Source organism: Notamacropus eugenii, chromosome 2 (genome assembly GCF_028372415.1).
Source record: "Notamacropus eugenii isolate mMacEug1 chromosome 2, mMacEug1.pri_v2, whole genome shotgun sequence".
NCBI classification, from domain to species: Eukaryota; Metazoa; Chordata; class Mammalia; order Diprotodontia; family Macropodidae; genus Notamacropus; species Notamacropus eugenii.
In genome coordinates, this window is record NC_092873.1 from 13,020,083 (window position 1) to 13,044,796 (window position 24,714).

The following is a 24,714-nucleotide window of genomic DNA, read 5'->3' on the forward strand; positions in this document are numbered from 1 at the left end:
CCAGTGCCCTCAGACCTCACAGGGACCTTGATTCCTCTCTAAAGCTCTTAATATATCACTATTATTATTATGGGGAATAAGCCTTAACTGTGTTTGCCTCAGCCTCCTTGGACTAGAAAGTTCAGAAGGGCTGGAATTTGGTCTGATCTAAACTTTGCTTTTTTTCTCAGGGTCCCATCCAAGGCTTTATTTGTAGTAAGTGGTAGGTGCTTAATGACATGATTTATGTCAATTGAATTTGGGATGTTGATTTGACAAACCTCCCCAGGCAGATGTGATGTTCCCTTGCCTGCCTCCTTGCTGCTCATCCATCTAGATCCCTCCATTCTGTCTCTCTCTGAACACTGGACCCTAGGGGAAGCTGATTCCAGAGGTGGTTGGAAGCTGGTTGCTAAGCTTCTGTTGCTAAGCAACGTATTGTTGCTGTTTTAGCCCAGCCTGCCGCCTCCTCTGGGGAAGGGCCAGCCAGCAGTTTCTGCTGAAGTCAGATCCTTCCCCTGACGCTCCAGCTCCCCCGGGAGCCCTTCTCCCTGTCACTCAGAGCCACAAGGGCACAGGTAAGACAACGGGGGCTGGGCACGGCCTCCCATGGAGCATCCCTAGTCTCAAGAGGCAGCTGGAGATTGGGCGGAAGCCTGAGGGAAGATGGGAGAAGGAAAACTAGGACCATGGGAGTGATGAGAGGTCAGAGACCCATCAAGGCCCCTAGGAAAGTGCTTTTTAGGTCATGAATCCCTGGAAGGTGGGCAGCTCCCCCTTTCCTTCAATTGCTTCTTGTGTTAAACAGACCTGAAATGATGTGGGGCTCTGGGCTGGGTTGTCTTGGGCTGACTGCTAAGATGGAGAAGACTCAGTCCCTATCCTCAAAGAGGTTCCAGTCTAACAAGGAGGGGAAGGGGAGACAAGGACACAAACTCCAACTCGACATAGTGTGTACTAAAGAGAGTAATAACAGGGATTTTTGAACCCTGGGAGTCTGGCGTCATGAAAAATCACTTTGGAGACCTGGGTTTGAATGCCACCTTACTAGTTCTGACTATGGGCAAGTTTATCTTACCTCTCTGAGTGTGAGTTCTCTCCCCTATCAAACAGGGGGAAGGATACCTGTATTTTCCTAACAGGGCAGTCTCAAGGAGACTCCTTTGCAAAGTTCTATAGAAAGGAGCTACTCACTCCTCAAGGCTCTGCCATTTTCTGTATCCTCCCCTCTCCAGCCCCCATGACTTCCTTAGGAGATGCTCATCTGTGATCACCTGGTGGCCAGGTTTCTGGTGGTGTTCCCCTTTGTAGTTAGCCAGATGAGTTGGTCCCTGGACACCAAACACAGTCTGTCCCTAAGTCCTGATTTGGAGACTTCCCTGGGTGGGAGGACCCACTAGGGCTGGTATGCAGAATCTTCCAGAGCCCAGGATTGCACCCACACCAACAGAGAGGCATTGAAGGAAGACCCATGCTAGTTGATGAAAAATAGTACGAATGGACACCATTCGTTCAACTAGGCTTGAGGGTAAGTGAATGAATGAAGCATTTATTAAGCACCAACTGTTTGCAAAGAAAGCACTGTGCTAAGCCCTGGGAGTACAGTTAGGAAAAAAAAAAGACTGCCTGTTCTCACATTCTAATGGGGAACTCTAAAGGACTCATTCTAATGGAGGCTTGTAGACACCTGTAAGGATATCAGTCACTCAGCATTTATTAAGCGCAGTTTTTCCCATTTGATCTTTATTGATAATCTCATGAGGGAGCATCACAGATTTGGAGTTTGAAAGTACAACAGAAGTCAGATGATCTAGTCTTCACCTCCTCTCGTTACTGATGAGGAAAGTTATTCCCAGAGAAGTAAAATAACTTGCCCCAAATCATATAGGTAATACACGTCAAAGGCAAGATTTGAACCCAGGCCCTTTGCACCTACAGCCAGCCCTCCTCCTGCTCTACCATGTGGTTATTATAATTGCCTTTTGCAGGCGAGGATACTGTGAGGTATCCAGTGCAGGTATGATCGTCCCCATTTTACAGATGAGAAAATTGAGGCTCAGAGCAATGAAATGACTTGCCCAGGGTCTACAGCTAGTCTGTATCAGAGGTAAGATTCAACTCCAGGTCTTTCTTGACTTCAGGTTGAGTCCATTGGTCTAGATGGACTACTCAGCCCTGGCCTTGGAATCAGAAATCAGCCCAGGTTAAGAGACATTTATGAAGCACCTACTGTGTGCCAGGCACTGTGTACTAAGCACTGGGGACAAAAAGAAAGGCATTAAAAAGTTCCTGCTCTCAAGTAGCTCCCAGTCAGAAGACTCGACTTCAAATGCTGGCCCTACAACTCATCAGCTAGGTTGTGTGAATAAATCCTTCCTCTAGGTCTCAGTTTTCTCAGCTGTAAAAGGAAAGGATTGGGCCGGATCAATCAATCAAGCATGTCCCTCTGTGTGCCACATTGGGCTAGGCTGGGGCCAGGGAGACAAAGACAAAAGAAAGGTCTCTGTCCCTGAAAAACTTATATTTGATCATCAGAGACATGTCCATAAAGAAATATACATATACATATAAATAAAAGGCCATTTTTGAGGGGAGAAGGAAGAGTATTGGCAGCTGGGGAATCGGGAAAGTCTTGTATTAAGATCAAACCTGAGCAGAATTTTGAAGGAAATTAGGAGTTCGAAGGGATAGAGGGCAGGGGATACATTCTGGCCATCAGGGACTGCCAAGGCAAAGGTGTAGAGGTAGGTGGGAGATGGAGTATTCCGTGTGAGGAAACGAAAGGAGACCAATTCGGATGATCTCTAAAGAATTCCAAAATTGATTTTATTTTCAGTTCTGAATTCTCTCTCTCTCTCTCTCTCTCTCTCTCTCTCTTTTCTCTCTTTCTCTCTCTCTCTCTCTCTCTCTCTCTCTCTCTCTCTCTTTCTCTCTCTCTCTCTCTCTTTCTCTCTCTCTCTCTCTCTCTCTTTCTCTTTCTCTCTCTCTCTCTCTTCTCTCTCTCTCTCTTTCTCTCTCTCTCTCTCTCTCTCTCTCTCTCTCTCTCTCTCTCTCTCTCTCTCTCTCTCTCTCTCTCTCTCTCTCTCCCTCTCCCTCTCCCTCTCCCTCTCCCTCTCCCTTCTCCCCCGTCCTCCCTTACCATATGTCTAGTCATGCAAACCCAGTATTGATTGTTGATATCTGTTATATGTCTCTCCTTTCCTAGGTGGTCCTGGTGCCCATTTCCTGCTGCCACCATGATGGGCAAATTGCCCCTGGGTGTTGTTTCTCCTTATGTAAAGATGAGTTCTGGGGGTTGTGCAGACCCCATGAAATTCTATGCCACCAGCTACTGTACAGCCTACAGTAAGGGGCTCTCCCTCTGCATTCCCTGAAGTCACCATCCCCTCCCTCCTCCCCTCAGGGCCTAGAGCAGGAAGCAGACTTCTGATGGGGGTGGGGCAGTAGAAGGTGGTCCATCACCATCCCCCCAGCCCTGTCCCATTGCCCTCCTACCCCCATCAGGCTGAACTTCAGAACTTGGGTTATACAGAAGCACCATCACCACCCAAACCCTAACACTCTGAGACTCAGAGCAGCACCATGTGGCAAAGTGGAAAGGAGGCTGACTTTGGGGTCACAACTGGATCCAGATCTTGCCCATGTTGCTCTGGGCTTGATCTCGCTGGGCTCTCAGCCTCCGCCCATCTATAACATGACCTCAGAAGTCTCTCCCAGCTCGTGCTACAGCCGTCCTTGCAAGCCCATCACAGGGTCCTGTAACCTCTTTCCCTATTATGCTGCCCCATCTTCAAAAGCTAATTCTGGATCACTGACCCTTGTCACCCTGTTCAGAGGACTGCCTTCTTTGGTCCCACTGACCTGGACCCATTCATTGACTCCATGTTACTACACCACACTGACCTAGTAGGTCACAGTAGCTTGGAGGGATCCGACCTTTATGGATCTTGTCCATGATGGTCATGTTCAGGATTTCAAGGAAAAAGGTCATAACTATGACCACCTTAAACTGAATTCAAGGTTTATTTTTTAATAGTTTATTGATAGTTCTTGGTTTTATGCCACTTAAGCCCTCCATTATATCTTATGACAAAGAAGGGAAAAATCAATTCAGCAAAATTAATCAACAAATTGATCAAGCCAGCATCATCTGCAAACACAGGAGGGACCTTCTCGGGTTTATTGAATAATGTGCCAACTGAGTGGGCAAAGTCACTTGTACAAGTCCTATTGTTCAGTCATTTTTCAGTTGTGTCCAATACTTTATGACCCTGTTTGGAATTTTCTTGGCAATGATAGTGGGGTAGTTGGCCATTTCCTTCTCCAGATCATTTTACAGATGAGGAAACTGAGGCAGAGTGAAGTGACTTGCCCAGGGTCACACAGCTAGGAAGTGCCTGAGGCTAGCCTGGGATGCTTTTACTACCTGTAGGATCCTTCTACTACCATAGAATGGATTTGAAGTCAGGGCCTCTATTGTCCCTCCAGGAAGGACTTTGTCAGCCTATCTCCATTGGCTCCCTAATCCTATCCAGTGACCCCTCCCCCACCTCAGTGTGACTCCATCGCACAGCTCTCTCCCTGTCTCTCCCTGTCAGTGACACATAGGTCCTCTTTCAGTCAGACCCTGAACCAGCCCAGAGAGCCTCTCAAGGTCTGTTCACCCTGGGGGCCTCCTTCCTCCAAGGAATGTTGTCCCTTCCTCTCTGGCAGGTCGGGAAGGCTTCAAGCCCCAAGTCGGTCAGCACAAGGGTGCTGGATACCAGTCGAATTACCGACCTGTGATCAGCTACCAGCCCAGCATGGACACTGTGGACAACCCTGCTGTGGGGTAGGTCCCCTCATCCCTCCTCTCCATTCCAATGCTGCCATTTCTTCCTCTTGTAGGCATTCTGAGTGTGAGATGCCCTGTCTCTAAAATAGAGGAGTAAGAGGGGTAAGACTTGGTAACTTTGGAAGACGTTTGAAGCTGGGCTTGAAGTCAAAAAGCCCTGGGTCTTGATGGGTGCCCCATTGGATTGGGAACTCCTTGGGGGCAGGGAATGTCTATTACTGCTTTTTAAAAATGTTTTCAGTGCCTTAACAGGGTCTGGCATATAGTAGGTGTTTAATAAATGTTTATTGATGGTTTGATTGATGAGTGAGAATCCTGCCTCTAACGCTATAATTAGCTAAGTGACTATGGACAGTCACCTTCCTCTCTGAACCTCCATTTCTTCATCTGGGAAATGGAGAGAATAGTATCCTGTAGCAGAGTGCTCACTTAGTTCCCCGGAAAGAGTGGACATAAGAGAAGCTTTAAGGCCTTTTGTAAATATTCCTGCCATGACTATACTCCAGGTCCCCTGGTCCTCAGCCCATCATTTGATCAGCCAGTCAATTAACAAGCACTTATTAAGTGTCTGCGGATAGTCAGCCTGTTAGGATCCAGGGAGGCAGGAGACTGGGGAGTGGATTCAAGGGCAGATCTCCCCTCGTCAGACCTGGGGTGGGGGGAGCATTCTCCTTGCCCCATTTCTGCCACATTTATCCAAGTGAAGCACCTACCCCACTCCCAGAGTAAGGCTCACACCCTTGAAACAGACTGGATGCCTTTCCACCACCTCCTCCCTCAATGACACTTAGAGGGGAAAGGATCTTGGGAAGTAGGAGAGGAAAATCTACAGTGGAGGGCTCAGGCCAATGTGTAGATCTCTCTATCCCAGAGGACAGAAAGTCTATGTTGCCCATCACCCCATTGGGTCAATGCTGGAATACCCCTAGGCTTCACCTGAACCAGTCAGTTCTCAATTCATGGGGTTTCTCTCCCTTTTTATTATCCATGATCTCTAACCAGTTCCCTGGGTCTCTTTCTGCCCTACCACAGAGAACAAATTAAGGATGCTCCTCAGTCAATCTTTACTCAGAGCTACCGCCCGATGGAGATGACAGATGGCAGGCACCCACCGCCCTGGAATGTGTACCAGTCTGGCTCTGGCTATTCTCGGGAGAAAACCCACTCCTGCCCCCCTTCTAAAGAGGTGAGTGCTCTGGGGTTCTTACTGAGCATCTACTATTTGGCCCATCAGTGGGGGATCAGTGGGAGACAGTCCAAGCTCAGCTCCCCAAACCGTCCTCCTCCTTCAGCTTCTCAAGGGTCCTCCTCTACAAGGCGGGGGGGGGGGGACGACTTGCAGAGTTCTGGGATCAGAGCTGAAAAGGACCCAAGGGGTTGAGGTCAATTCCCACATTTTATCAATTGGAAAAGTGAGGTTACCCAGTAGCTCGGAGGTCTCAGGCTGACTGTAGGCTTTCCTCTGCATTGGGGGTAACCGCAGCCTTCCTTGCTTCCTCCCAGGTCAAGAGAGTCCATTTCAACACCCAGGATCATGGCCCACAGGTCATCCCAGGATTGGAACCCAAGAGTGTGCCTGTCCTTCACCAGTCTGTGGGCAAGGGAAGTTGTGACATGGAGAATTATGGATACGTGAGTTGGGTGCCTTGGGCGGCAGGCTGCTGCCTCCTAGGGACTGAGAAGGGCAGGGAAAGGATCTTTCAGGCTGATGGATGTCAGAGGGCCTGGGCTCAGACCGTGCTTCCTAGCAACTTTCCTGGGGCATGTGGAGAAGTAAGAAGGGAGGCTCTCAAAAGGAAAACAGGCAGCAAGAGGCTGTCTGTGTAGTGAATGTTCCACCAGATCTACAAATTCAAATCCTGTGTTAGACTATCCTCGCTGTATGACCTTGAGCAAGTCACTTGACTCCTTAAAGCCTCAGTTTCCTCCTCTGTAAAATGGGAATAATAATGCCCCCTACCTCCCAGGGTTATTGTGAGGATCAGATGAGATAATATATGCAGATCATTATACAAATGCTCACTGTTCTTATTATTAGTAGTGATGAGAATGAAAAGGTAGCTTTTCTAGGGCTTATGGGATCTCTTAAGGGGTCTCTCAGCCCAACTGAGAAAGATTTAGACTACTGGATTTCAAGTCAGAAGATTGGCATCTGAAGCTGGGCCCCATGACTGTGTGACCCTGAATAAATCCCTTCTTCCCTCTTGCCTCTGTAAAATGAGAGGGTTGGATTCAGTGGGATGTTCCCTCCATCTTTAAATTCTGTGGTCTGTGGACGAGGTTGCTACAAAATAATTCTGCCAGGATTTGGGATGCCAGGTCATGGGCAGAGAGACTAGGTCCTGGGAACCCCCTCCTACATGTTGGGAAAATGTAAATTGGGCTGCCCTCCCACCCTTCCATCAAACTCCCAGCTAGCTATCCCAGTGGGAAAGAGCAGGAAGACTAGTTTATACTCATGTAGCATTGACTGATAGCCACTTAAGAGGACCTTCCCCCGCCAAGGATTACTGTTGTTTGCATAGGAGATTGATCCTCAACCAAAGAAATCGATCTGTAATGGTGGAACTTAGGAACTTCAACATCTGGGAGGAGGGGAGAGGTTTTGTGGAATGGGGCTGGCTTAAGGTTCCTCAGATTGGTCAGGGAAAGACTGTTCTGTCTCTGTCCTCCCCCCCTCAATAATCCATTTTCTGGTCCACTCCAGTTTGGCGGGGGGGCTCTGTGAGAAGAGCAAAGGCTGACCTGGGAGTGGTGATGGTCTGGGGAGCTGTCTGGAATTGGTGCCCCCTCTGATTTTTCCTCTTTGGTAATTCAGGGTCCCAGATTTATGAACTCCGAGTATGTCTCCAAATACCGCTATGAAGCCCCAGCCCCACCAGGTACACAGCTCTGGAGGTGCAGCCCTCTCCTGCATCTAGAGCTCAGCAGCCTCAGCTCAGGCCTCTTCTTCCCTCCCTCTTCCCCCTCCTCATCCCATCCATCCTAGAAATAAGCTTAGGCAGTAGGTTCCCTGCCCTGGAGGAGTTCAGTTGAAGGCTGGGCACCCAATGGTATGGGATTTTGTAAAGGGGAATCCTGGACTGGGTCTCAGAGGGATTCCAAGTTAGACAAGGACCCAGGCTTAAATCCTGGGGTTACTACTTGTGAGACCTTGGGACTCTCTTCCCAACAAAGAATCCAAGAAAGGGATTTGAACCCATCACTCAAGATAGTGGCTATCGAGTCAGAATAGGGAAAAGGAAGGCTCTGGAGCAATTTTGCTTCCCCAGAAGGGGAGCTGGAATAGAAGACAGATGTACCCCCTTTCCCTATCTGGCATCCCCCGCAGGGCAAACAAAGAATTTGACTTGGCCGGGGATAGGGGCATTGGGAGGTCACCCAGACATAGCCCTTCTTGGTCACTGGCTGGTGGTATGTACCTGGGGCTCTCCCATGCTGGGGTCCTCCTGGTGCCCCTGGAGGTGCCAGGCAGGCCCATGTTATAAGACCTTTCCAGATTTCCTCCAGAAGAAGACTATTGGTGCCAAGGAGGAGACGGGCTTTACAGAACAGACCACCAAGAATCCCATAACCTTTCAGCCCCTCCCTGGAGATCCTGTGAGTTATTACAGACCACCTCTCCAATCTCTGCTCCAGCCCTACTATTACCCCCACTGCCAGGGCTTCAGGGTGGGAAGCTCCCAGAAGGGCCTTCCCTTGCACAGGCCCCTCCTTCCCCTCTCTCCCACCCTGTCCTCCAGACCAGGCCTCTGCCCTTCCCCAGACAGGACAGACCTTTACCCATTGCTCCCTCTCCCATCTCTCCTCACTTAATTCAACATGCCTTTTTGAGCCACATTAGTGGGATGAGGAGATCTAGTCCCTCATCCACCAGTCCCTTCCCCTCTGTGGGACTCAGTTTTCTTCCTCTGCAAAATGAGACTAGATGATGTCTAACGTTTCTCCCCGCTCTGTGATGAACTGAGGGTCCCCCACTCCATGACTAAAGCAAAACTATAAAAAAAAACCCCAAACAAGGCCCTCCCCAAATGTCCACAGGAGAACCCGCCAGTAGAAACAATAACTGGGCAGAGCTGGGTTTAGGGCCCTGAACCTCCATCAGCCTCCCCAAGGGGCAGCTCCACCTGCCTTCAGGACCCAGCCCAGGCACTGCCCCTGCCATGAGGACCTCTCCTCCAAGGGCTGGGACTGCTCCGACTTCTTCCAAGCACAGGGTCTAGGCCCCTGCCTGGCACTGAAGACCTTTGTGTGATATCTGTGTCCTTGACTTCCCCACTTGCTCATTCTCTGAGGGCAGGAAGACCAGAGTAGATCTTTGATCTTACCCCTGAGCAAGAAAGAGACGATAGTTTTTTTGTGGAACAGAATGGAACAGTGTTGCTTCTGCTGGAAGAGAGAGGCAGGGGAGGGAGGGATGGCCCCAGGCCCTGCCTTCAAAGTTCCCAGTCTGGTCCAGAGGGTGATGACCTGATATCCCTGCTGGGTCTTCCGGACCTCTCTTTCAGCTGCCTCCTCCGAGCAGAAGCACTACCAGGGCAGACTACGTACCCCTGGCCACCCCACACGTAAGGAGGGAGGGGAATGAGGAGGAGGAGAGGGGAGGGGGAAGGAGGGAGGATAGATGAGCAGATCGGGGAGGGAAGGGACTTGGGAAGCCCCCCTTTGTCTGGGGGTGGGGTGACCCTGGGAGGTGTTGGGAGTCCCTAAGGGGAATGTGTGTGGAAAGTGGAAGGGGCAGCGTAGCTGTAGCTCTCAAGGTGTCTGGTCTCTCCTCTTTCTCCAGGGAGATGAGTATTTACCTGTGCTGGCCAAAGGTTCTGAGAGAGAGACAGGCTTCAGCCGGATGAAAGAGAAGATCCTTCCTCCAGTAAGCAGCCCCTGGGATGGACTCTGAGCTTCCTTCCCTGCCTGCCTGTCTTACCACCTCTTGCTCCCGCCTGTAGTCCTGCCCTTCCCCACCTCCCTTTTTCAGATGGTACCATAGATAGATGCAAGGGTTTGGAGACTATGTAGTCCTGAGCTCAAATCTAGCCTCAGACATTCACTGGCTATGTGACTCTGGGCAAGACTCTAAACGTCACTTTCTTTTCCCCCAAATGGGGACACTACAAAGCAGTCACCTCCCAGGGTTGGTTTGAGGACTAAAGAGATGATAATTGTAAAGTGCCATATAAATGCTTGTTATCACCAGTTATCACAGATTGGCCCTTTCTTCCACACCCTCTCTGACTGCCTCTCTCCCTCCTCCCCTGCTCTTCTCTCTCCCCCTGCCTCTTTCCTACCACCTTTCAATCTCTCAGTCATCAAGTACTGACTGTAGGAGTGGGTGGGGGGCACTGGGCTGATACAAAGACCAAATCGAGACAGTCCTTGCCCTCAGGGGGCTTACTCACACTCTGCTACAAGGTCCTCAGGCTTTCAACCTGATCTTACCTCTCTGTCTTTGTCTCTCTTTGTCTCTGTCTCTGTTCCCCCCCCCCCTCTCTCTTTCTCTCCCTCCCCCTCCCCTTGCCTCTGTCCATCTGTCTTCCCTTCCCATCATCCACAAAAGCCTAACTTTACAGCCTCTCCTCCTATCAGTCCATACCTGACTACCTTCTTCAGGCTTTCATCCATGGTTCTTTCCCTGACCTGCAGACTCCATCCACTGGCCCTCCTGGTATCTCTGAGCCCAGCAACATGAGTCACCGCCAGTACCACAGCATGCAGTGGATGCCCCAGACTACCAATACCATGATGGGACGGGAGACTCTGGGGCCCAAGGTGAGTGCTCTGCTGTTCTTTCTCTGCCCAATTTCCCTAGCCCCATTCTCCTTGATCACTGTCACTACCTCCTCTCCTCACAGGAGCCCTCTGGCTTCAGCACCAACAATCCTGGCTATCACCGAGGTCCCCCTGACCCTGAGCATAGGTTTCTGACCACCTACAACCAAAGGTGAGCTTCTCCCCCTCCAGGTATGTGTTGAACATCCCTGAGGGTTTGCCCTTGCCCTGCCACTCTAGAGCCAAGATGAGTGCCTCTCCTCCTTAACAGCTCTTATTTTTCCCAAGGACAGAGTTTGGAGCAGGTGTGGACTTTCTCCACCATGTGGGGAGCTCAGAATCACTGTCTTAAGTGGCATCACTGGGCCAGGGCCTGAATGGATATCTCTGTCCTTCTCTAGGCTTGAGAAGCCAGAGATGCAACCCTGCCTTCCTCTTATATTCCCCTTCCATGACAATTGCTGTGTCATCATTCCCATTGGGAATATGATAAAGAACCCCTGGTTCCATTATGGAGAAAGACCCCTGGGTCAGAATTCAGCAGATCTGAGTTCTCGTCCTGACTTTTCTCCTAAAATGCTGTGTGACTTAGGTCTGCTCACATCTCCTTTCTGAACCTCATTTTAAACTCCTATCAAACAAGGGGGATTCTAGAGAATCTAACATCCCTTCCAGCTGGGACTCTTCCAGAGAATCAGAAGTTTGTTTGCTCCTATGAGCTCTTGCCTGTTACCTTTTGGGTCATCCCTTCCCAGCTGCCTGGGTTCAGAGAAGCCTCAGCCCTCAGGTCTAGTGCAGGACTTATCATCTCCCCAAGTGGTAAATAAAGTGCCTGGAAGAAATATCAGCCTCCTAGACACTGCCTAACTTTGCCAGCTCCCACGCACAGGGCCTTATTGGCCCTATCCCTTATCCCTTTGCCCCCTGCTCCAAGATCCTGGTGTTTATCCTTCCTTGGGCTTAGGACTCCCCCTACCCTAAGTCTTAAGCCTCACAGGGCTCTCTGTCTGCCTCACCACACCTACCCCCACCTTCTCCAGGGGGCTGTTACACATCTTGACCTGGAAATGGTGCCCCTCAATATGTTCCAAATCTCAATCTCCTCTCCCTCCTTCCATCCTCCACCACTGCACTCCACTGGGTTCCAGGCCAAAGTTGTTTGTCTTTCTTTGTCTCTTCCTACAGATACTTTGATAATATTCCCAAGGGGCTAGACCGGGAAGGTTGGACCCGAGGAGGAATCCAGCCCCAGCATCCTGGAGGCTATGGGATTAACCATCCTGTCACTCAGCATAACATAGAGAGTTACCACAACCCCACGGAAACCCTTCGGAGGTCACACCCCCATGTGGGCAGGTTGGTGCCCCAGGGCTTGCCCAGGTTTCAGCTTGTCAGTTCTGACTCTGCCTCAGTCCAATCTCTCTTCTGACTACACTCCCTGCATCCTCTGGCCTTTCTGTCTAAGCTCTCTGTGGGTGAGTCTGGCCTCCTGTCTCTGCCCACCTCTACTCCTCCTCCCACCCCCATTTGGAGTGAGAAGACCTGGGTTTGAATCCCAGCTATGGCATTTATTTCCTTTGGGCATATCCGAATCCTCTCTTTGGACCTCAGTTTCCCTGTCTGTAAAATGAGGGAGTAAGCTCTCTGGTCTCTGAGATCTTTTCCAGCTCTAGACCTGGGCTCCTTCTCACCTTGTCCTTCTGGGACATCTCTCTCCATGCAGAACTCTGATAGCCCTGGATCCCTTCTACAGAGACACCCCTCACAGCCAAGGCTTTTCTGCCCTACATGCCCCATCCTGAGCCGGTAAGGGGCCCTGGGGTGCTACTAGTGGGACTCCTTTCCTTACCTTAGAGTACTCTTGCCTAGCCCTGATCAGAGAGGAGCTAGGACCTTATATCTGTAGAAGGGGGGGGGGAGGTTAAAAGGGAAAGCCTCAGGAAGAAAGGGAGGGCAGGATGTGTATTATATTCCTAGTGGTCCCCTCTCTGTGCCCACAGGTTGTGTACAGCCCAGGAAGAAGACAGGAGCTGGGCAGATGGTCTCCCAGTTCCTCAACCCCTCCAAAGGGGCACCTTGCCTGCTACTTGTCTAAGAAAATAAAGAGATAATGTTCCACCTAGAGGAGTGTTGAATGAGAGACAGAGAAAGAGACAGGAAGAGAGACAGACAGACAGACAGACAGACACTCCCAGGATCATAGAGTTGGTAAATGTTAAAGTCAGGTCTTGATCCTGTGTTCTCAAGTCTCCAGCTTCAGAGTTCATTTCCCCATGCTATATAACCCTGGAAATGGAGACATGGGAGTATAGAATGTTAGCACTGGAAGATGACCTCTAACCCAGTGTATCATTTGAGGCTGGAGAAGGGCCAGAGCTTTAGCACAAGTCAATGGCAAGGTCAATCACAGCTGGGATCCTTGTTTGTAGAAACTCTGGGCAACATTTTAGAACTGAGTGCCTGATCACCAAAGGCTTTTAGCCTTCAGTAACACATGGGACTTGCCATGTAGTAAAACAAATACCTCCAGATTGTGGACAATTGGGCTGCTGCTGCTACAAATAATAATATCATCTCACAACAACACTATGGAGTAGGTACTGTTACTACTCTACATTTGTAGATGAGGAAACTGAAGTAGACAGTGGTTAAGTGACTAGCCCAAGGTCTTACAGCAAATGAATGTCTGAGTTGCCTGTGTTGCTCTCTCCTTGCCTCAGCTCCGCTTCTTCCTGGATTTGGAACCCGAGGGGCCTCAGTTCTGGTTCTCCTGTTTTGCTCCCTGTGTGCTCTTAGGAAAATAACTCTTTGGGCCTTCATTTCTTCATCTGTAAGAAGAGGTGGGGCTTCAGCTCTAAGGCTGTGATGCCAGGACCTCAGTATGATCTTGTAACTGGAATCAAAGGGCCTAGCATTTGTATCCTGACCCTTCCTCTCTTATGTGGACTGAGAAGCAAGCTTCTTCCCCTCCCCTGGACCTCAGTTCCCTCCACTGTAAAATGAGGGGGTTAGATTTGAAGATCTGCAGCTCTGATCCCCATGATCTTTCTGCTATCCTTGCAGACACTTAGAGAATGGGAGTCTCACCACCTTACAAAGTTCCAGCTACAGGAGACAGTGCTGAGAGGTGGAGCCTTTTCTTCACCAGGCAGTACCAACCTGACCCCAGGTCCCCAGCCTCTTCCCCCTTAGCATCTTTAGCTAGGTCACAAGGGACTTGCAGTGGGGAGAGGTGCAGAGGATAGTGATTCTAGAGAAGGGCCCTTACGTCTACAACACCTTCCTCAGGTGAGCCACGCCCCCCAGCCCAGGCTGCAATCCCATGTGGAATGTCAGAGGGTATGTGACCTGAGGGAAGAAGTCAGGAGGTATCAGGGAAAGGGGCACAGGGAGTGAGCTGAGCATTGCCTGAATTGGCAGAGAGCTCTGGCATCCAGAAGCCAGAGGGTAGTGTCATCTCACTAGCTGCCTAGGCTTCCGGCCCCCTGTTCCAGCACTCTCCAATACCCCATGGGGAAGATGGAGCTTACCTCGCCAGAAAGGGATCTGAGCGCAAGAAATAAGAAAGAGCCCATCAATCCAACTGTGGCAAGACAAGCGGAGGCAAAGGATTGTAAAGGGAAATGCTGTAATACCTCCCTTTACACCATGTTCCAGCTAGACTGCTCCTACTGTTCCCTGAAATTAGCACTTGACACTCATGTATGGTGTAGACACACCAGAGCCCTGTGATCCTTCACAAGATAGATACAATGAAACAGAACCTGCCCTCAACGTGCTTATTGGGGAGAAACATTTATACACATAAAATACAAAGTAACTGTTGGGTCAAGTGCACAGAGAAAATTCAAAGGACGATTTGTTAACAATAGAACCAGAATTCCAGAGAGTACTTTGGGGGAGAGGGAGTGGGATGGGGCAAACACGGATGGGTATGAGAGGGGGCTCCTGGGAGGGAGGGAGAGGGGGATGGGAACAGGGGAGGAAACTTGGGCCCAGGCAGCTGATCACTCAGAAGCCCAGTGGGGCCAGAGGCAAGAAGATTGTCATGCCTTTCACAGCAGCAAAGGTAATGTGGATTTGAGACGGAAGGAGAAGGAAAGGAGGAGGGGACAGGGGACAAGGCAGAGCAGCAGAACAGATTTCCAAGATCAAAGCAGGGGCTGGTGGAATCCTGTGCCCAGGCTGGTTATAGAGGAACAATGCATGTTGGAGGCACTGGCCCTCAGCCACCTCAGCTCTGCCTCAGGACTCCCTCTGATCTTGATTTGAGTGTTTTCTCCAGGGATGGAGGAGGGTCTTTGTTCCTAGCTAGGTAGTCCATGTGAAATGAGAGCCTTCTATTTGCCCCCTTCCCCCCCCCCCCCCCCCCCCCCCCAGTGTCTTTGCTTAAGCTCTGCTGCATCCTGGAAATGCTTTCCTAACTTCCATCTCAGAATTCCTGACTTTCATCAAGGCTCAATCCAAGTGCCCTCTCCTAGAGCAAGCCTTTCTCCAGCTCCCTCACTTCTTAGTGCTCAAATAATAGTATATAGACACACATCTGGGAATGTATAGAATGTAAGCTCCCTTAGGGCAGGGATTTTTCTACCTATTGTCTTAGTAGCCCTGGCACAAGACATTCACAGAATGCAATTCAGCAAAAATGTATGAAGTATCTTCTGTAAGGGGTTGTATGCCAAACACTGAAGAGCCAATGACAAGAAGGAAACAGTCCCTGCCCTGCTACTGGGCAGGTGCAACATGTAGATAGAATTATAATAAATTATTTATTATAATTATATAATATATAACTATGTGAAATATGTAATATAGAAAATTATTATAAAATCAATTATAATAAAATCTATCTACAGGATCTTGGGGGAGTAGCATGATACACATGGGAAGCTATGACCTCTAACCAAGGAGAAGACATGAAGGGGAATAAAAGGTATCACCAGGAAAATGTATGATGGAAGATAGGATGGGCTTGTCCAAGTGCCCTCCTTGTACCCTTGACAAGGTAGGGGAGATGAGGAAGGCCTCCAGCTTGGTGGATAGATGCTTGGGGCAAGCTTGTGGAGGGTGTGGACGCTGGTGCCACAGGATCTGCATGGCAGGAGGGACAGATCCCAGCTCCATCTGGACGGCAAGCAGCTTTGGAGCACTTGGCACTGTTAGCTAGTCAAAGCTGAAACTGCTCTTGCCCTCAAGTTTCCAGTCTACTGGGGGATCCAACAGGCATGACTATGCAGATAGGTAGAAATACAACCATGAAATCCAGGTCAAAAAAATGCAGGAGAAAAAAGGGTCCAGAAGAAGACACCGAAGCAAACAGGACATTTCTGAGGATTGTTTTGGTAAAGTTGATATGCAGGGTTTTTAAAGCAAAATATAAACTATATGGAGTTTGTGACTAAGATTTAGTTTTTTGCATCTTTGGAAAGAGCAGCACTGAAGAAGGGCAACTGTGCACCCCACCCCCACGCTCAGCCCTCTGCTCACTGGGCCATTGTTTCTGCACTGTCTCTTCTTGCAACAATTCAATCTGTTTCGAATTCAATTCAACGCACAATCAGCCTTTAGAGTATGTAGGATACTGGGATCTAATGTCTCCCATTTTTAGAGCCCTTGAAACCTGCACAGAGCTCTTTAAATATCCTTAAATAGTCCAAAATATCTCCATTTTGCAGAAACTAAGCCCCACAAGCATAAAATGACTTGTCTAAGGTCATGTAACCTGGTAAGTGTCAGAACCAGAATTTGAACCCATGTCTCCTGAATCCAAGTCCACTCTACCACCTTGTCTCTGGGGAATGACCTTGGCCAGAAGGTCTGGGCCCTTTCCTATACCTAGTGTCATCAGGCCCTCCCTTGGGGGAGCCAGAACTGGCTCAGCTCTCTGCTAGCCCCCTCTGGCCCAGGACTTGGCTTTCCAGCACACCTGAGTGGAAGATACCTGATCTCATCTCCAGGGAAGGGGGTATGGAGACAGGAGAGTTGAGAAAATGAGGCTGAAGGGGTGGAATGACCCAGCCCTCCCTGAGTTGCTCCTGTCTGCCCTAAGCTCAGGAAGTAGCCAGGCCAATGGATTCAGAAAGGAAACAACAAAAATGAGGCATTGCAGTCCGCAGGCACAGATGTCATGGCTTCTGTGCCCAGAACAGCATCACACACCTTTTAGGGACTCAGTATATTTGAGCCAAGCTGATGACATGCACATCATGTTGTGTGACCCTGGCAAACCTCTCCCCTTCTTTGCCTTAGGTGAGGAAGATCCTCTTCTGACCTCACCATGGGGCTGAGGATTAAAGGGACAGAGGGAAAGATGCTCTAAAAGAAAAATTCCACCAGAACCAGAACAGCAAGGATGAATGTCTGGTCAGTCCCTGGCTGTCTAACCCTCCCAGATCCAGACACGGGACCTTCCCTGAACACAGCAGGCTGGATATAAACATGCATGCTGCTAACTTGGCCTCAGAGACCTGGAGGCCCAGCTTCAAATCCTCTCTCTGTCCCCAGTTGTCTGCAAGACCCTGGAAAGGCCCTTTCTTCTTCCACGCCTCATTTCCCTCCTCCTTTACAATGAGAAGAAACAGCTGTCTGAGGGGATCTCTAAGGTCCTTCTGTGTTCTAAGGCAAGAGGGATCTGAGCAAACTGAAACCTAGAGAGCTTGGGTCTTGTCTGAGGTCACACAGCTACCATTAAGAGCAAGGGAGCTGGTCTTTTCCAGCTCTTAATACTCTCTGGTGTATGGTCTCTCCAAGCTCTGAGGTTCTCAGTCTTGTGTTCTAAGATTCTTTCCATCTCACATGTTCTGTGTGCCATGTTCTAAGGTCCTTCCTTCCCAGCTCTGACACTGCAGGAGTCTCTGGGAGTCAGCCAGTATCCCTCCCCAACTCAAATGGTGCTTTTAGCAGGTGTCATAGATTGGGGCTGGCTCCCTGAGCTTGCCCTTGTCTGAAAAGGGACCTTGCAGAGTCACAAATCTTAGAAATGGGAAGAACCTTCAAGGCCGTGGAGTCCAGCTCCCAGGGCAAGAATCTTCATGGTGGTGTCTCCAACAAGTGGCCATTTAGTATCCCCGTGAAGGCCTCTTCTGCTGAGATTTTCATCCCACGGGTGGGTGAATGTTGGTTTTGAAAAAATACTTTGGTCAACGTATTCCAATAAAATTGTTTCCCTTTGCACTCCTCTGTATTTTATGTTATGTTTTAGAAACATGATTCTGAGAAGTGGCCTAGAGGCTTTGCTAGAAACTGCCCAAGAGGCCCATAACCCACAGAAATGTTACAAACTCTTGTATCTAGTGACTTGGAGTCATCCACTTTGCTAGCTCGTTTGCTTAATTAAAAAAAATTCAGTTAACATTTATTTTCTCCCCCTCTCATGTCCTCCTCACCCATGGTGGGGGGAGGGAGAGGAAGAGGGAGAAGGAGATAGACACAGAGAGAGAGAGAGACACACACAGAGAGACAGAGAGAGACAGAAACAGGGAGACAGAGAGAGGAAAAAAACTCATGTAAGAAAGGGGCATGATCAGGCAAAACAAATTTTCACAATAACCATGTCCAAAAATGTGTGCCTCATTCACCTCTTATGGTGGGTAGCATCTTTCATGACTAGGCTTCTAAAGTTCTGGTGGGGCAGCTAGGTGTTGCAGTAGATATCTTCCTGAGTTCAAATCCGGACTCACACACATTTCTTTTCTTTTTAGTTATTTTATTTGTTTTCAGTGCTCTACAATCACTTCCATATAAGTTATATTTTTTCCCCTTCCTCTCCCCTCCCTCCCTGGGATGGCATACAATTTTATATAGGTTCTACACATACATTCCTATTAGATACATTTTCACCTTAGTCATGTTGCATAGAAGAATTAAAATGAATGGGAAAAATCATAAAACAAACCAAAATGTAATACAAAAGAAAATGATCTACTACATTCTGCCATCAAATTCCATAGTTCTTTCTCTGGATGTGGAGGGCATTTTACCTTAAGACACCATTGGGAATTTTTTAAGTCCTTGCATTGCAATGAAGTACTAAGTCTACCAGAAAAAATCCTCTCACACTGTGGTTGTTGCTGTGTACAAAGTTCTGGTTCTGCTCCTTTCACTCAGCACCAGGCCTCTCTGAAGTCTTCCTGTTCATCATTTCTTACAGCACAATAGTATTCCATTACATTCATATACCACAATTTATTCAGCCATTCCCCAATTGATGGGCATCCCCTTGATTTCCAGTTTTGGCCTCACACACTTACTGTGTGACCCTGGGCGAGTCATCTCTCTATTTGTCTCAGTTTCCTCATCTGTAAAATGAGCTGGAGAAGGAGATGCCAAACCACTCCAGTATCTTTGCCAAGAAGACCCAAATGGGGTCACGAAGATTTGGATGTGACTGAAATGATTCAACAGAAAAAGCCCTAGGTAGTCATTTCCTCAATCAGAGTTCTTCAGGATCTTTCCTAAAATGTGGTGCCCAGAACCTAATATCATAGTCTATATGTGATTTGACCAAGACAGTGCGAATGGATCTTTGGACACTGGTTTTCTCTCGTTGCAGCTGAAGATCACATTAGTTTTTGGGAGAGCCATAGTGCAGGATGCACTCATAGTAATTGTACAAACATGTGGGAAGGAAGGAAGGAAGAAAACAAGTAGTTATTAAGTGCATACTATGCGCCAGTTGTCATTGTTCAGTTGTGTTCTACTCTTTGTGATCCCATTTAGGGTTTTCTTGGCACAGACAATGGAGTGCTTTGCCATCTCCTTCTCCAGCTCATTTTGTAGAAGAAACTGAGGCAAACAGTGTTAAGTGACTTGTCCAGTGTCACACAGTTAGTGTCTGAGGCCAGATTTTAACTCAGGAAGATGAGCTGCCTGACTCCAGGCCTGGCACTCTATCCATTGTGCCACCCAGCTGTCCCTATTATGCACTGTATTAAATGCTTTACAAATATTATCTCATTTGATTCTTACAACAACCTTGGGATGTAGGTGCTATTTTTATTCCCATTTGATAGTGGAAGAAACTGAGGCATACTGAGATTAAATGATTTGCTCAGGAACCCATATCTAGTAAGTGCCTGAGGCTGGATATGACTCCAGGTTCAGTGGTCTATTCATGGAGCTGCTTAGTGGTTTCAGACTACCAGAATCCTCAGATCTTTTTCAGACCACTGTTTAGCCATGAACTTTTTAAAAAAATGATATTTTTTCCAATTACATGTAAAATCAATTTTAACATTTTTTTATTTTAAACTCCAAATTCTCTCCCTCCCATCTCTGCCCCCTCCCCAAGATGGCAAGCAATTTGATATGGTTACACATGTGCAATCATACAAACCACAATTCCACATATGTCACATTGCAAAAAAGAAAACACACAGAAAAATAAAAAAGTAAAAAATAGTAAGTTTCAATTTGCATTCAGATAGCATTTTTCCTCGTTATACCTTCAGAACTGTCTTGAATCATTGCTGAGAATAGCTGAGTCATTCACAATACTCATCGTTACAATGTTGCTGTTGCTGTGTACAATGTTCTCTTGGTTCTGTTTGCTTCACTTCGCATCAGTTCATGTTAGCCTTTTCAAGTTTTTCTAAAATTGTCCTGTTCATCATTTCTTATAGCACGATAGTATTCCATCACAATTACATACCAAACTTGTTCAACCATTTCCCAATTGATGGGCATCCTCTCAATGTCCAGTTCTTTGCCACCACAAAAAGAGCTGCTATCAATATTTTTGTACAAATAGGTCCTTTTCCTTTTTCTTAGATCTATTTGGGGTACAGACCTTGTAGTGGTATTGCTAGGTCAAAGAGCATACATAGTTTTATAGTCCTTTGGTTATATCACCAAATTGCTCTCCAGAGTGGTTGGACCAGTTTACAACTCCACCAACAGGACGTTAGTGTCCCAGTGTTCCCTTATCCCAGACCTGAAGGTGACTTTGTGTGCTTCAAGAAGTTCAGAGGTTTGTGAGTTAAGTGACAGCAGTGTCTCCTTCCTCTCCCCACCTCTCTTCTCTCTCTCTCTCTCTTTCTCTCTCACATACACACACACACACACACACACACACACACACACACACACACACACACACACCCCACACTTCTCTCTCTCTCTTTCTCACACACACACACACGCTTCTATATCAGGGAGGACAGGTATGTGCAGGATGTTTGTCTCAAGCCTTTCTTTGTTGCTGGTAAACTACTACTTAGAGTAGAGTTTGGACAGTGCAATGCAGAGGTGAAATGTAAAATGCCTGATTGTCAGCCTTGCAAAACTGTTGTAAATTCTGATGAGCTTTAAATATTAGCCTACCAGAATTTTGTGTCAGTAGCTATAAGTCACTAAATTCTGTTCTGTCAGCCCACACTTCTATATTTAGCATTTCTTGGGTATGTAGGTAGAAATTATCTGTTCCATATCCAATTAATATTTTGCACTGAGTATCTTTGTTTGTTTCTCCCCTTTTGGGAGAGTCTCCTAGGTTTGTGAGCCACAATCTCATTTACTATAATTAAAATCATCCCTTAGATGCTGGACTGGGGAATTTAATGAACCAAAGAGTGTGTGACAAGAGAGCTCTCAGACACCTGAGGCCAGGATGCCCATGTCCACACCACCTGATTGGGTCTGAACAGGAAAGGCATGTGGGCCCAGCAGGTTTCCTCAGTCCTATGTCTTTGTGGCCTAAAGCTCCTCAATTACTCTCTTGAAGCCTTGGATTCCTCATCTTTTAGGCAAGGGTTGACTGGAATGTGCTCTAAGATCTCATTCTATAGATTGGGGAACTGAGGTCTCAGAAAGTCAGTGAGCTGGAAAGGGACCTTAGAGATCTTTTTAATACAAACTTCTCATTTTACAGATGGGAAAACTGTGGCTCAGGAAGGTTAATATATTAGAAAGAGACCTTGAAAGTCTTTTACTCGATCCTCACTTTTTACAGATGGAAACACTGAGCTCCAGGAGCATGTCTATAGTCACAGAGGTGAGCCAATACTGCAGCTGGATTTGAACCCAGCTCTTTTGACTTCCATTCCATTGCCCGTTTCTATCACAGTTATCACAAAGGATATCATCTCACTGGAGATGAGCCCAGATGTCTGAATAGAATGTCCCCAGGCAGGAGATGTGTTACTGATCAGAGGATAGCCTGTGGAAGGGGTCGGAGAAGCCTGATAAGAAAGGCCCAGAACACAGAGTTGGGCAGGTCCAGGTCATCACTGGGCAGTGGGGTTGCTTGGGACCAGAGGAGATCTGGGAAGCGTGTGAGAAACATGTTTTATCCATCTTTGGTTCTCCCACCATGCCTCTCTTTTTCTGGGAAGATGGCAGCCACTATTGATGGAAACTGACAAAAATGCCAGAGCCTATACTCATGGAGAAAACCTGAAGGGACCTTAGAGGATTCTCCCAAAATGTCCAGGGTAGGTGGGTTTTCATGATAGGAGAAGGACTTGGATGAAAGGAGGCAGGAGGCTGAGCAAGACATACCCTGCTTTGGGTTCACTAGCGAATGGTTCTAGGCATCAACTCCTTCCAATCCACCCTGATTCCAAAAAAAAAAAAAAATGTTATTCTTTATTTCCAGGACATCATAGAGGTGCAGCCAGAAGGGACTTCAGGAGCCATCTACTCTAACTCCTTCATTTTATGGTAGAGGAAACTGAGGCCCTGGGTGGTTGACTTACCCAACATTTCACAGGCTCCTAGACTAAAGAGACCTCAGGGGCCATTTACTCTAACTCCTTCATTTTACAGATAAGGAAATGGTGACTCAGAGATTTGAATGATTTGCCCAGGGTCCCAGGTATCAGTGTCAGTAGTAGGATTCGAACTCAAGTCTTCAGACTCCTGAGTTAGTGCTCTGCCCACAGCATCTCACTGCTTTTCTCCCTTGGGCTACATGCCCATAAAATATGGAAGTCCTTTCAAAAAAAAGTCTTTATTTTCCAAGTATTTTCTTTTGTCTTGTACTTCCATTTTAAAGAAGGAGACATACTAGTCTTGGAGAGATGGGAATTCAGGTCCTGACTCTGGCACACCCTGACTGTAAAAGCACCAGGATCATTTCCACTCTCCCCACCCTCATCTTAGTTTTCTTACCTGAAAAATGGAGAACATAAAACCAGCACTAGCTCCTGCATAAAGTAGTGGGGAGAAAAGTGTAGATTTTTCACGTGCCACAGAAATGTGAGTTTTGACAATGATTTCCTTTTTGGACACTGCCTCAGGCACGCCCCAGGGTGATATGCCCCCTCCCCCTGGCTGGGTTTGCCTGCTGCCCTGGGGCCTTCTCCTTCCAAAAGACTACAGAAGTTTTCTTTCCTCTTTCTACTTTATTGAGAACAGCAGTTTGGGCTCCACTGAGTCAGCCCTTCTGGCAGGCACCTATTGTATACTCAGACAAAGATTTTCCCACCCATTTCTGTAGGTACTTTATGAGATTTGGGGTGGGGGGTATAAGCAGAATGATTATTATTAACCTGTGTTAAGCCCCCACAGTGTGCTGGGTGATAAGAACAGTGTGAAGGTCTAAGTCTTTTCAGGACTACAAAGGGGACTTCTCAGCGGATATCTGGGGGTGGCTGGCAGGGGTTGCTATGGCAGTGTCCTTATGTGGGAGGCCACTGGTGGGCCTAGAGCATTGATGGGACAGTGGCATTCAGAATGATGTGACATGTTGTCAACCTGACAGAGTGACACATTAGCAGATGAAAGGTCCCATTGACAGGTGTGGATGTCCCTAAGTAAGGCTGCATGACAGATGCTGTAGGTAGTTAGTGGGGACCAAGAACAGCTCCTTACTCATCTGAGTGGCTGGTGAAGCACCAGCAGTGCTGGATAGGGCAAAGAGTGATAAACTTGGAGTAGGGAAGGACCTTAGTTTCAATCCTGGAGGGGTCTCCATTTTCCCATCTGAAAAATGACTAAAGCCCACACAAGCCTGGTTTCCTGGGCACCTAGGATTCCCAGCAGGGAGGGTAAAGATGATAGGGTGCTGATTGGGGGTGGTGTGTGTGCCTACAGCCTGTAGGTTCAGTGGTATGGTAGGAAGCCCTTGGCTGAGAAAGTGTGAGAACTTTGTTTTCCAGGGACAGATGGAGTTACATAGAACTCTGCACATTCCTCTCATTCTCTTTCTGACCATCTGGTGGTGGAGTCACTCAGGGAATATTACCCTGGACAACCAGGCATTTAGAGAAAGAAACAGACTAACAAATGCCACTGACACTTCGGGCCCGGGCTGGGGGAGTGTCTGGGCACTGACTTCAGTGGCGCAGCTGACAGACTGGCTGCCACTGCCCAGGCCCTGAGATGGCATGAATGGATGAGAATCTCTCTGTGCTGGGATTTCTGCATTACTCACTCTCTGAATGATTCATCTGGGCATTGTCAGAAACTGGAGACAGTGTAGGCTTTGGGCAATATGTGGGGCAGATGGCTCTGGGCAATGGGAGGGAAGCATGTCCTCACCCCCACTCCATAGATCTAGCTGGGCATCTGACCAAGGGCAGCTGGCAAAACTTGCCTTTCCTTTTAAACTGGTATTTGGGAATTTTCGCAGGGGAAAGAGGAGAAGAGGCCTGAAAAATTGGAGATACTCCTTGGCACAGTGGGGGTTTGTCTCAATGACCTGGTGGGGTAGTTAATCATTAATGCCTATCCCAAAGAAGTGATGGTGGTAGTGGTGGTGGGAGAAATAGTGGTGATAGTAGTGGAAGCGTTAAAGATGATGGTGGGGGTGGAGATGGGGATAGCAATGCGAGATCATGGTGGATGTAGTAACAATGTGGATGATGGAGGGTATTGATGGTAGAGATAGTGATGACATTGGGGATGACAATGAGGGCCAAGATGATGGTGGTAATGGTGAAGACAGTAATAGCATCAATAGTGATGGTGGTGGGAATGGTGGGGGTGGGAGAGAGATATGACAGTGGGATGATGATGTTGGGATGATAGCAATGGTGATAGTGATGGTGGTGGAAATGACCATAGTGGTGATGATGAAGATAATAACGATAGTAGTCAAGATTGCGATGACGAAGGCAATGATGTTGGCAGTGATGATGATGATGGTGGTGGAGGGGATGGGGCTATGGTGGTGATGGTCATGGTTACAATGGAGG

The 24,714-nt window shown here is 48.0% G+C and overlaps 1 protein-coding gene across 1 annotated transcript; it reads left to right on the forward strand.

The window, feature by feature from the left end:
* The first annotated feature begins 401 nt into the window (after window positions 1-401).
* On the forward strand, window positions 402-12,701 carry SAXO4 (stabilizer of axonemal microtubules 4). The gene is made up of 14 exons (XM_072638830.1): window positions 402-557; window positions 3,185-3,324; window positions 4,693-4,810; window positions 5,846-5,999; window positions 6,317-6,445; window positions 7,632-7,695; window positions 8,313-8,413; window positions 9,322-9,381; window positions 9,600-9,683; window positions 10,454-10,579; window positions 10,663-10,751; window positions 11,765-11,935; window positions 12,303-12,385; window positions 12,580-12,701. The coding sequence occupies exons 2-13, from the start codon at window positions 3,216-3,218 to the stop codon at window positions 12,379-12,381; spliced, it is 1,284 nt and encodes a 427-aa protein (XP_072494931.1). The 5' UTR covers window positions 402-557; window positions 3,185-3,215; the 3' UTR covers window positions 12,382-12,385; window positions 12,580-12,701.
* Window positions 12,702-24,714: the final 12,013 nt, after the last annotated feature.